General features: G+C 38.5%; 1 protein-coding gene across 4 annotated transcripts in view; it reads left to right on the top strand.

The window, feature by feature from the left end:
* The window catches only part of MCTP1 (multiple C2 and transmembrane domain containing 1), a 231,233-nt gene that overhangs the window by 177,585 nt on the left and 39,605 nt on the right, over positions 1 to 14,043 (top strand). For all 4 annotated transcript variants that reach the window (XM_082074225.1, XM_082074226.1, XM_082074227.1 and 1 more), the window contains one exon: positions 1,944 to 2,063. In XM_082074225.1, the coding sequence (XP_081930351.1) occupies positions 1,944 to 2,063 (120 nt within the window). The remainder of the gene's footprint in view (positions 1 to 1,943; positions 2,064 to 14,043) is intronic.

Below are 14,043 nucleotides of genomic sequence, written 5' to 3' on the forward strand. Positions count from 1 at the left end.
GGCAGGTCAGTGAAATCACCTACAGGAGGTAGTCAGTGTAACATGCACATCTTCAAAACGTATGTCCATACAATCATGAAGAAGTAATATCTTAATATAACATTTTAGTGGCCTACAGAGTACAGTACTATAAGGAATTAATTAATACTCTAAAGGATCATGTGGTGCTTAGAATCTTCAAGTGAGGAGTGTTTGGATGAGAAAATTACACTTTGGAGATCAATGTCCACAATGACCATGGTCCTCAGTCTCTGGTCAGGTCTGTACCTCCTGAGGCTCCCTAGGTTTTTGGCTTCTTTTTCTCTGAGGATTATTTGGATATTACTTGATTTTCTTTCTGTCTTTCTAACAAAAGTTCAGATAAGACTATAAGAAAGATGGTATGCATTGCCACTTCTCAGCAATTCACCTCTAGTATTTGCTTTTCGGATACTTGGGTGCTGTTTGGTGACCTCCAACCCTTCTTCAGCATTTATCCACTGACTGAGAGCACTTCTGGAGTTAAAGGATGCAAGGGTTTTTTGTTTTCAAGATGTAAATTCCACTGTAAGCTGGCTATATCAAATTTACTGCATCAAATCCCCTTAGATCTTGCTCTCAGAAGGGTGATTAACAATCTTACAGAAGGACTTTCAAACTTGTTGTTCATTACCATTTATAACAGATTTCCTTTTAAACTAAGCAACCTAAAAATAAGACAGTTTTCTTTCAAATAAAGTATTAAGTGTTAGAAGTGTCAATATTCTCTTACACGTGTCACACACACTGCTTTTTCAGTTCTTTTAGTATTTATCATGTTTGTCTTGCACTCTCATAGGATTTCAATATACATAGAATTCAGTGAAAGCAAGCAGGTGGCTAAGTTGAGATGGGACATTACATGTCCCATCTTGAGACAGGACATTACTTAAAATACAGATTTTATATATATATATATTTAATAAGAGCATTTTGTTTTATCACTAAACAAAAATCCATCAGAAGACTATTAAAATCCCTGTTTTCTTCTTACTCGGCTTTATATACATCTTGGTAACTGATTTGGGAAAACAAGCCTTTTTTTAGTTTGCCTAGGTATTGGTATTGATTTAGGTTTGCTAGTTCTGTATTGCAACACCTTCATTTATTTTAGTAGGTAGTGAAAACACCAATATTGAAAAGCTTAACTATTTGGATGAAAAAGGGATAGTAAGGTTTCTAGGTATATACCCATCTGTGGTACATGGTGTGGTTTGCTATAACACTTCCAGGTTTGGTTTTTGCCATATTAGAAGAAAACAAACCCAAGTTATGGCTAAAGGTGGCTAAAATGAGGTGGGGTTTGTTCATAAGGAAAATTCCATCTAATTCCAAACAGTTCTTTCCTACAAACCAGTAGTTTTGCAGCAGCAACAGCATTCCTTTAAATCCTGTTTTCTACAAATCTGTGCTCAGTACTGTTTTACCATGCTTTCATTAAAATAGTTGTACGTTTTTAGCTTTCAGTGTGATTTTTAGCTAGTTTTCTGTACAAAATGGTGGTTTTTTCAGATTTAGTTGTTATGTTAACTTCTGTTTGTTTGTGTGACATTACTACAAACTGACCAAGTTCTTTCTTCTAAACAGCAAATTGATTTCTATCTGTGGAAATAATTAACCTTTTCTTTCTTGCTTTGTGATCTTAATTTTATGCCATTTTGCATTATTTTGTCCACATAAGCATTATTTTATGAGAAAAAATAATATTCCTCTTAGACTACACTATTTTCCTTTTGCAAGAATTAAGGTGCAAGGCAATGGGAAGTGTAGCAGTTGTTTCATGCAAGTAAGTGGTTAAACCACTTTCCTGCCCAAGGAAAAGTGGGTTTCTTTAGAATCATTTTAATTTGTTGGTCTTAACTGTGCACAAGAGTTTAATGTAATGCTGATTTGATTCACTTTTTTTTCCCTGCTCTGTCTTCTAGCTTTTTCTTTTTGTGGTCTGGAACTTTGAGCTCTACATGATACCACTGGCTTTGTTGTTGCTGCTGGCATGGAACTACTTCTTGATCGTATCAGAGAAAGATAACAGGCAACATGATACAGTAAGTCTTCTCTTCTTCAAGTGCATACATGTCCTTTTCTTTTTTTAACTAGATAAAATTTTGCAACTGAGTTTTAATACATTTTTTTTTAATATGAAATCTTTTTGAAAATAGTTCACAATGCTCGATGGACAATTTTCCCACCTGCAATTTAATGTTTCTCCACCTGTCCAATAAATGTGCCTGTTTTTGTTGAAAACGTCATGTAAAAATGCAGTAGAACATGTACTACCCTCAGAATCTGGTTTGTGTGGGAGCAGAGATGAGAGGTTTATTGGTCAGGAGAAGGAAAATTCTTTGAAAATGGTTTTGTGTGGCTAAGTCCTTATGTTGCATTTATATTTCACATATTGAAGTTAAAGGTTAAAATTGTTCCAATTTGTTAACAGTTTCAGAATTTATCACAGTTTATTGGATTTCACAGTTTATCATTAACATTGAGCTTAATATAAGCCTTTTCTTACTTTGTTCTCCTCATCTAGTGCCATCATTTAATTAAATGAACGTAGTTGGGAATATAAAGTAGCAAACATTTACTAATAACTGACATTTATTAATAATAAAAGCAGATTTTCAGAAGTACACATGAAAAGTTCAAGTTGTGTTCTGTGCGGTGCAGATTTTCTAGTATCGAGGCAGCTTAAGGAATTTGCATGCATTTTACTGCTGATCTGCATGAATTTGATGTGTGTATCAGTTTTCATGTCCCAAAAGCATTGTGCTGTCTAGGACGTTATGATCTGGTTGGATAAATGGATGGCTGGAAACAAAACCCAACAGGTTAGATACTTGATCTTGAAGAGTAGTGGTTAATGGGGGTTGCTAACAAGTGGAGTACTAACAAGTGGAGCACTAACAAGTGGAGTACCACAGTACACAAGGACCTGTCCCGTGTAACATCTCTGTCAATGACCTGTAGATGATGGAGTGCACTCCTGTCAAGTGTTTTGGCTATGAGAAGGATCAGTTGATAACATGGATCTGCCAATTAATGAGACCTTGTTAGGCTGGAGAAACGAGCCAATGGGAACCTCATGAAATTCAAGAAGGAAAGATGTGAATTCTAACTCTTGGGAAGCAGTAGTCTCTTTCAGTGATACAGGCCGGGGACGGATTGTTCTGATGAATTGGTCCCAGACCCCTTGGAAACCTGCAAGATAAACCTGATCCAACAGCATGTCCCAGAAGGGAAGAGCTGACCTGTGGGCTGTTCCAGCAGGAGCACAGCCAGCGCAATTATCCCCTCTGCTCAGCACTTGTTATGCTGCTTCTAGAATAGGGTTTGGCACCCCAGGTCAAGAAAAGCGTTGACTAAATTGAGTGAGTTCAGTGGCGGGCCACCATGATGGTGAGGGAACTTGGAGACTTGCCCTGTAAGGAGAAGATGACCCTGGAGAAGAGAAGGCTTCAGGTGACCTGAACAGCAGCCCTCCACTACCTTCAAGGAGTTACCAAGAAGATGGAGCTGGGGTCTTCAAAGTGACGTGTGGTGTAAGAGACAACAGGCATAACTTGAAGCAAAAGAGGTTCAGACTGGGGTGCACTTTCTGCCATGAGGATTGTCACACAGTGGAAGAGGTTGCCCAGGGAAGTTGTGCAGTTGCTGTTGGAGGTTTTCAGGACCTGATCTGACCTCACAGCTGACCCTGCGTTGGGCAGGAGGCTGGAGGTCCCTTCCAGCCTGAACTATCCCATGACCTGGTCTCTAGCATCCGCAGTTATCAGAAACTGGTACAGCCCTGGTCCTGGCATTGGTATTACCTGTCTACATCACTAAGACTGTTACTCTTCCAGGGGTCATCTAAAATTAAGAGTGGGAATGATAGAGGTATTCCCTAATCCCAAAGGTTGTTACATTTATGGAAAAAGCCTAAAATCAATATTTAAAAGATGCATTGCTTAATCACAGCCCTTAGTCTCCTGCTGCCTGAAATGCTTAAAGCTTCTCAACCTGAAGATTTTATGAGCAACTGAAATCCCTTGTGAAAGGAGAGATTTCACTCGTGAGCCGCAGTACACTTCATTTCTCTCTGAAATACCACCTGCCTGTGAAGATTAATTGGGTCATGTAACTTTTCTAACAAAATAATGAACCTACTGATGAGCTCTCTGTTGAGGACACCAAATGCTGCTCTAAAAATGTTCCTCTTGCTGAGATTGCTTCAGACCAAGCTATACAGCTTATGTCAACCAGTCACGTTCTTCCCAAATATTTGATATCAGTGCCATTAGTTACTAATTTTTTTATTTAGATTTTATCACAAGTAAGTTGGGATCATATTTTTAATGAATCAAGCTTAATTATCATCATGGTATCTGTCTTCTGTGAAGAGATCTGCAGATTTTTTTGATTTCTTTCTAATTAACTCACAAACCTTCAGTAATATCACAAACCCTTAGATCAGGTCATTACCACAATGTCATTAGATTAAGAGTAATTTAAATATTTCTGTTTTCCTAGGAAGAATGTAAATATTAACTAAATTAATTAAGCAGTGTTTCCTAGTGGCTTGAGAATGCTTCAGGATTTACATGATCTGGCTTCTGTTCCCAGGTCGCCAGACATTCCTGGTGTGCCTCAGTGAAATTATTCACTACTTACCTTAGGAATATCATCGATCTTTAGAAGTTACTTTGAAATCCTCAAGCTAACGATAAGACAAAAAGATAAATATATTAGTTAACTTTTCTTACTCAACACTAGACGTTAAAAATTGCATGCAGTTTTTACTTGTGTAGTGTCTATGGAAAATACATACATTTGAGACCTTCAAAAGTAGCTCTGCAGAGTTAGTTTCCATTCTAATTTCTCAACAAGAAAACAGTTATCAATTGTCTCAATAATTTAGGCATTAGACACTGCACTCTTCTGCAGGTCAATGGGATGGTGATCACTAAGGTTCTGTCTGGATATGGCAGATGGACCAGCCTTATCTCATCCTTTTTTTATTATCTCGATAGACAAGGTATCACTTCCTCTGTCCTCTTGGGCACCAGTTTCCTTGAAGTAGTTTGGAATTTACTTATTTTCTCGTCTTATAATTCGCCTGCCGAATGGTCTGGGCTGTTCTGTCACAACGTGAGCCTGCGCTGCCCATTTGAGTGTCAGTATGATTATTTTGCCATTTACTCTGACTCATAATGTTGAATGTGCAAGTCCTTTCATGAATTAAAAGTGCAATGAGGTTGGGGCAAGGGGAAGACACAAGTGTGTTTACTAATAGAAAATAAGTCTGATGGAGAGGTGAAGCAATATATTTGGTGTTTTTGCTTTCATGGATTCAGCTGGATTCTCTTTGTAGGGTTGATCATCATTGGGGTTTTAGTCAAACACTGCAACAAACTTGAAAAAGAAGTCTTGAATTCCCTACTTTTTATACATTGAGGTCAAGATTAGTTGTGTTTCTAAAAGACATGCTTTCATTAAATATAAACTCTTGCATTAAATGTTGGCGTAAGCAAAGGCAGATAGACATGGGTTTAGTAGATGGTTCTCTAAATCTGTGAGAAATCAGAACTGATCTAAAATGAATGAATTTCTGGCACTGAGTCACAGGACAGGGGTAAAAAATCACAGAATAAATACTTCCTTCCAAAATGAAGCAAGGAAAAAACTGACTAAACCAGCATTCTGGAAGATTTCCTCTGTTTTCCTGAAACATAACTGGCTGCATTTTCTCCAAGGATCCCTGCACTTACCCATTATCGTACTTCTAAATACCTGACCTCACCAGGTAATTTATTTTTATTGCAACTGCCGTTGTCATCTCAAAGCATCACCACCTAAACACAAAAGACTGAGTGGATCTTATGGGGTTTTTTTCTTAATTTTGTTTTGTATTTTCCCCAGCATCTTTTTCACATCTCTGAGGGAGACAAGAGGTACCAGCTACTGCCACTTTTCTGTCCCTGCTGCTCCTTGTCACCCACGCTGGATCTATGCATTGGGGAAGCAGCATGGAAGTGCTGCCCCTATACATTGCCAGCCTATGGCAGGTATAGGGTGGTGGACCGTGGCATGGTGGCAGACCACCCAGAATACTTGGGGAGAACAAGGGTAGAGGCAGAGTAAAAGACTGGCTTATTTCATAGCAGCCTTGACTCTCTGGGAACCCTAAATCACATCTTTCAATAGATGGACGAACAGAAAAGTTCATCCTGCACAGCTGTAATTGAAAGACTTCTAGATATATCGAAACTAACAAAAAGTGTGCTGGGGTTTAAAGCTTCTTTTCAGTCTTTTTAAGAAACTACTTAATATTTTGATGTTTTCAGATGCGTTGTACAAAAAACCCTAACCTTTATAGCTTGGAGAAAACAGCAGCACTGCTATCTGAGGTCTTTTTTCACTTGTATTTCTAAGTAAAAGTCACAGTTATTAGAACTGCCTGAAGTTAGTGGAAAAAATATATCTTTTTTTTTTTCCCTGCTTTTCTACTTCAGGCTGTGTTCTGGCTGCCTGCTGGAGCTGCCTGACTTAAGGAATGGTCAGATAATCCCTCAAAGTGATTAAAAATGTTCCCACTCTCCAGCTGCTCTTGCCCGCTTTCCTGAGATGAAACATTTGATTGTGTGGTTGGAATGTGTCATATTGCGAATGAAACCTGGTTTGCATAGTTATCTATTTTTTTTTCCCCCTGTATATTTAATCCTGACTGCCATAATTAGGACAAACTCTGACAGACTCTCAGTTGTTGGGCCACAATTCTTAACTGCTGTAAGAGGCACATTGGATCTCCTCCGGTGACAATTGCAAGGTCTTGTTCTTCCTTGACTGCATGGGTAGTAGACAGGGAGCCCAGGGCGTCGTCTTCTTCATACTGCATTGAGGAGGAAGGGCTGGAAGAGGAGGGGACAGATCTGGCAGGTCAGCAACCATTTGTGCAGCTGTTATTGACAACAGTGGCTTGTTTTTTACAGCTATGGGATCCTCCTTGAGGACTGAGAACCTCAAGGAAGAGGCAAGATCTGTGGGGAAAAATCTTTTCTCTGGAAGGTTGGCCAACATGATGAGGACAGCATTAAACTAGAGGGAGGTGGGATGACCTGTGATCAAGTGAAGAAGTGGTGATCTAAGTTGGCAAACCAAGTGTGCAGGGTGGATGGGAGAGACCTGAAAAAACAACCAAGCAGGGCAGAGGGGGCCCACCCCAGGTGTAGGCACACAAATAAGGAGATGCTGCTCTGAAAGAGGTTCTAACACCCTTTCTGAGAAGCCAGCATGCCAGAGGGTCTCTCCCTGTGGTGTCTGTACATTAGTGTGCACAGCAGAGGAACCAGGAGGAGTTAGGAGGTCCACGTGCAGGTACATGCACGCATGACCATGAAGATGTGGTAGGATTGCTTTCACGACCATCATGCAGTGGGTGTGTACTGGCTCTTTAGTCAGGACAGGCCAGGAAGGTGAGGAGGGGCAGCTGCCCTTCAGCCCAGCAAAGGGAAGATGGTGAAGGAATGAGATCACCTGGCATACAAGGAGAGGATGAGCAAGCTGGGATTGCTCTCCGTGGAGAAGATGACGCTCAGCAGGGATTTTGACAATGTGTATAAATACTCAAGGGAGCAGAAGAAGAAAGAGATGGGCATTTCTCTGGTGCCCTGTGACAGGACAATATCAAGGGGCACAAACCCAAAAAAGCAAAATTCTACCTGAACACAAGAAAGCACTTTTGCATTGAGTGTGGTCACACTCAGGACCAGACTGTCCAGAGAGGTTGTGGAGTCTCCATCGATGGCAATACTGAAGACCTCACTGGACATGGTATTGGTCAACCTGCTGAGAGGTGACCTAGCTTGGGTAGGAGGATTGGACAGGAAGATCTTACTGAAGTTACTAATTCTTCCCTCTTTTAGGTCTCTTATTTGTTAGCGATATTTCCAAGGAATTTAAAATTAATTAAAAAGAACAATGTACATGACTGGAGCTACCTACGAATGTTCTTCTGCCATATGTATCCCTTTGGAGAAGAGGTTCAATCACTTCCATTTCACATCCTGCATCTATAGTTAATACTTAGAGCCTTTAAGGAAATATTAGATAGCTAATTTTCTCTTGAAGTTTCAAGTTGCACATGTCATTGCATAGAAAATCATGGTGAGCAGCTGGGAGTTAATGTGCCATACACAAATTCTTATGAATCTGTATAATAGACGATATATGCATATTATTAATCTTGTAAGACTGATATAAAACAGCACAATACATCTTTTAATTTCACTGGAGATTCTTTTGCAAAATGGGCTTTGATGACTCATGTTTCTAGAGTGTATGTTTCTATTAAAATTTAGAGCTGGACACGTTTAGGATGAAATTTTGAGAATAGAAGAAAAATAACTTTTGTTAAAGACAGCCTTTCATTTTGAGATTTTAACCAGTTTCCGTGAGTACTTTTTATGTAGTCTTGCCATACCATATGTATACTCAGATTTTTTTATTTCTCTTTATGTGTCTTCTGGAAAATACCACATTAAGAAAATGTGGGGGGGAGAATGGAAAGAAGGATGGTTATGAATATATCCATCTCATTGGATCCCTTCTTTCCTCAAGAAAGGGTGGTAAGATTTTTTCTGGGGGCAAGACAACTGTGTCTGTCAGAGATATTGGTGAATTTGGGTGGATGGCACCACTTTGCTTTACGTTTAATACAGAAACCAGCCCCTCCAGGAAAGTGCCTGACTTTAACCACCTGTTCTCCTGCAAACTGAAAACTGACTTACCAAGCAAATAAACAAGGTAGTGACTTGATTTTTCTGTGTTTTTTTTTTTTTTCACATTACGGTGTTAAAGCGTGGAAGCATGAGTCCACAAAGTTCTTAGATTGAAAGGGTTTCACCTGCAGATGAATACAGGACAAACACCAAGTGCTTCAGTTCTGTTGCCTGTGCAGTACTGAGGTTTTTTGTGCTTGGCAACCAGATGTCACCAGTGATTTCTATCTAGGATTGAATTCTCGCTACAAAAATATGGGGGAATAAAATAAATCAGTGTCCGTGCACTCTAGCTAGAGTGCCTGGAATACGTAATTTGCGCAAGATGATACTAAAGGTTGTTGTGAGGTTGGCAATTACCTCTTGACGTCATTTTGACTGCACTTTCCTGAGATGTTTTGCCTCCTGTGCGGTGGCAACAGCAGCAGCCACAAAATCTCCAAAGCACAGAGCTGGTGGGAGAATACAGAGTTAGGCATAAAAATAAACGTGTGTCAAGCTCATCTGATTCACGGAGCCTCAAAAAATGAGGAGAATACAGTTGTTGTTTATAGAATTACTTCAGGCGTTGTGCGGAAAAGGTTTTACCTTATATTTGCTAACCGCTAATTAAACTTATGTCTCTGCACCTCAAAATAAAAGTGATTCTCCTTCTGTTTCTGCTCGAGCCGGGTGGTGACCAGCCCATTGCTACAAACAATACAGCAAAGTTCTCGAGTTTTTCTTAAAATGTGCCAAATTAGTTGAAATAATGAACTTGCTCTCTGTTGTCAAGAATAAGAAAAGTTAGCAGAGCTTTGCAAGCAGGTCATGGTGTCCTGTGCGTTCGGTGTGGCTGCTGTCAGAGCACAGACACCACCCACAACACGGGCTGGAATATTACGTGTTCTGCTAAGAACCATCACTGCCTTCCTGCAACTGTTTATTCTTTCTATACTATCCATATAGTCAGGAAGGAAAAATAGGCTATAGTGCCCTGCTACAAGACAGGGTGGGATTTTTTTTTTAAATAAATCAGAAAAGAAACATGAAAATGTCAGCTTAATCAAGCATTTAAATTTTATTAATCAAGTCTAATTTTTATGAGTGCAAATAATCGCTGAAGCTGGACAAATTTGCTCTAGATTGCATCAGAAACATAATTTTAATATTTAATGGCCTGCTGAATTTAAATGGAGAATTATCTTTATGAAACATGCTCTTCATAATTTGCCATTAAATGAGAAATGAACAAATCAACATAAATCTTACATAAAGGTTATTTAACTAAATGTTGGTACTATAAATATTTTAAATGCATTATGCACTAATTTAACAGTCACACACTACACTATATAAAGATATAGGTTGGGCAGAAAGCATTTCTCTCCTGCAGCATAATCGAACGTAATAGTGCAAGTGGCAACCTGGGTTACGGCTGAAAGAGACTCTCCGTGCTGCAGATATAAACCCTGCGTCCGAGGTTTACATACAGAATCAGAGTTCTCATCCCAGTAGCACTTAAAAAACCAAATGCACCAAAGAACTTGAATATTTGGTCCGGTTTTGGTCACCTGAAAACAAAACACCAAAATCCCACCCTAGATACCTACAGCATTTAAAAATATTGTGTGAGTTTTTATGTACAATAAACCGATTGATTTTTAAATTTCAATTTTGCCACATTATTTCAGGTGTAACCTTCCAGTATTGTAGGCATCTAAAATAACATTGAATTTCACTGCACATTAGAGGCGTTTTTTTCTATGAGACCGTATTAATGCTTTGTTGTTATTTTTTTCATTTGCATTTGCATCAAGATTAACATGGCAACAAGATTCACTTGAGAGGTTCTACTGGCTATTATAAATAATCAATATATGCAACCGACATCAGCTTAGTTTCTAGTAAAAATTCCCGAAGTCATGTGAGATTTGTATTAATCTTTGGTTCGTTTTTCTTTTGCTTTAGCACATTTTAATTCAGCCTAGACTTTCACAACTTTGGGATTGTACTGCAGCTTAAATGTATTTACCCAAATGTATCAACACCTGGAAAAGAAAAATTACAATAATATGTATATTATATGCATTGTCACATGAAATACATAACACAGCCTTTTTCTACCAAAAATCTTGTGAGCTCCAAATTTGAATGTAATAGACTGTGTCACACCTACAGGCTTAAAATTATTTGGATAAATGTTGTTTTATGAGAGGAGCATATCTGGTTCTACTATAATCTCGAAAATACTTGAAGAGAAGCAATAATAACAGCGAAAACTGATATTGAGCCATTGTGTTGTTAACAAGATAGTTTGTCATGAGGTTTTGTCCAAGAATTCCAGCTCACAAAATTTTGTGAGGGTGTTATTTTTAATAGTTCTGCATGGTAAACTTGCCATTGATATTTAGCCGAGCAAAGAATGTGTTGTTGTGTTTTGTTTTGTTTTGTTTTGTTTTGTTTTGTTTTGTTTTGTTTTGTTTTGTTTTCATTCTGCTGCACTAAAAACGAAGCATTCTGAGATAAGAAAAATCTGACATTTCAAGTGTACAGTACATGTTGAAGCCTTTAGATGGAGACATACTTCAAATAAACACCTAATATTCAGTTCATAGTGCATTGTGTAAATACAAGAGCTAAAATAAATGAGAAGCAAATATCAAAAGAAATATACAGAAAAGGGCCTACTATTTGTGCCATTTTTATGTTAAAAATGACTTAGTTTTAACTACATTGGCAGCTGAACATTGAGGGCACATAAAGCTGGCAACAGGAAAAAGGTTACATGTTCTTGTGTAATAAACTGTATTTACAGCCCATGCATGTTGCCAAGAAATATATTATACTGCAAATAAGAATTCTGTTGTTGACATTACAGAGCTACATGTAATCAGAAGCATGCATCAAAAGGCATCTGATAGCCATATTAAAGTCTCATTTCCTATTAAGAATCAGACTAAATTGCAACAAGGGCAGTTCCCAGAATAAGCTAACAGAATGCGTTCTGTTAGAAGAAATAATTGTATTTCAGTGTCTGTGTAAAAATCAGGAAGTGTTTTAGCAGTAAAGTACTAATGCTTTTCTTTTTAGTCTGCTGTCTTCCGTACTGCAATATATTCAACCTTACTGGCAAGCTTATCACACTAATTATTATTACATCTAGTGGTTCAGTTATCTTGATCGTTATTGCAGATGAAATACCCCTAGGTCAAAACATTAGTGGTATAAATCAGGATCAGTTGTATTCCGGATATACTACACTGTTAAATCAGAATCTGTTCATTTGATTTTTATTTTCCTTATAAATGTAAAAAAAAGGTGGACATTTTAATTAAGCTGTACCTCCTGTAAAGTTTCTCCTCCACAATTCCATGGAAGAAGCAGATGTCACGTTGTGAAAATGAGCACAAAATCAGTGGTGTTGCGGTTTACTGGCGATGGACGTCTTTGCTTCAACTTGAGATACCTGGAAATGACCCGATAGAGCCCAAGTGGTGTTACACATCCTTCTTTATCCATACACACCGCACAATATTATATTACATTTACACATAAACGCTGAATTGAGCGACACACAAACATACAGTACTGTTCATGTCTGGTAGTTCAAATTAATGTGATGATAACACGATTCTGACCACATTTCATTGTACGTCTAAAATGCATTTAATTTGGAAACAAATCTCATTCTCTTTTTTGTTTTGTTTTATGAATGTTAATACCCATAGGTGAAAATACAAATGGCTACCATTACTTTGACACCATAACATGATATAGCATAAAAAGTGTTTTGTTTTTCTTTTGAAAGCCCCTATACTTCAAGGATTACACCAAGTAAGTTACAAGCAAACCCTGAGAAGTGCTAATGGGAGTTGGAGTGTGTTGCTTCACATTAAAGAAGAGTATTAACAGTCCTCAGGATTATCTGCAGTTAGTTGCCTCTCCTTTTACTTTTTTCTTGTTTTGCATATTAGCTCAGGGCAGATAATCTGGTATTGTTAACACACGAAGTATCTTCTGTGCAGGTTTTTCTGTGGGATCAGCCAAAGAAATTAAAACAGAAGACAATTTGTGGAGTGACTTGCGGTTTGCACATATTGTATGGGAAACTGCAGGCTGATGCCAAGAGTGAGGGACCTTTCATTAGTAGTGGTGTTAAGCTTCAATGTGCCATTTTTCCATGGAGTCTTTAAATCCAGGAGGTGTTTTAAAGTTGTCTGCAATCACGAGGTTTGCATCCGACGTTCCTGTAACTAACTAGAATCCAACCGCACATTGCAGGTGTTGAGATTAGATGTGAAAATGAATTATTTTCTCACAGATCCCATCATGTTTGTTAGCCAATGGATCATCTTTAGAATAAATGCAAGTTGTACTTAATTGCCAGCTTCCTCAGAAGACTGTATTCTAGTCCAGAAACACTGGGGTGGGTTTTTTGGGTTGAAAATGTGGTGGTTGTGCTTCCTCCTCGTAACCCAATGTACCCGTCGCTGCTCCAATATCCTGTGGATTATGAATCATATATATAGACTGAGTTCCTCAAAGATGGTGGGAATGGATCAGGAGCAATGGCAGTAGGTAAGAATTACACGGCTTGCTCTTTCTGATTAATTAGCTTTTAATAAGGCTATTTTGCCCAGGAAGGATCTTACTTTGCAACATTTAAACATCGTTTAAACATCATCTGCTTATTGTTTGTCCGTGATGCGGCTGACATGCTGTATTTGGGGCCGTCTACGTCTGTTTTTTAAAATGTCATCTGTATTAGTATTACATTCAAGGGACAGTACCAAGAAACAGGTTCTTTCAAGACCTTCTACCAGTATGCAGCATATAAGTCTGTGACAAGTGACATTACAGAAGGTCATGTCACTTTTAACTGCTTGCATTAGATCTTTCTGATTTCCCCAGTGCCCTTCCTTTGTTTGATTAATACTACTTGATTTCAAGCAAGGTATCGGAAAGCATAATTTAGAGTGGGTATTCCAGGGGCAATCTGAGATTTTTGCCATAGAACTTTGAATAACGTAACTCCAATGTTTCATTTTATCTTCGTGTGCTTTCTCCTGTCCTCCCTCTCTCCCTCTGCCTCCTTCCCTGTCTCCTCCCTCCCCCAGGTACAATGCTTAACACAGAGATCCGAATAACTACCGTGTTCCTTCAAACCAAAGCAGCACATGTGCACTTTATTTGAATAGCAACGAGGCAGAATCAAAGGAGAAAAAATTCCATTGTGCGATTTTTTTTTCCTACAGAATTCCTGTGACAATGTTAAACTGAAATCTGTTGC

This window comes from Streptopelia decaocto (assembly GCF_964273445.1).
Source record: "Streptopelia decaocto genome assembly, chromosome: Z".
NCBI lineage: Eukaryota > Metazoa > Chordata > Aves > Columbiformes > Columbidae > Streptopelia > Streptopelia decaocto.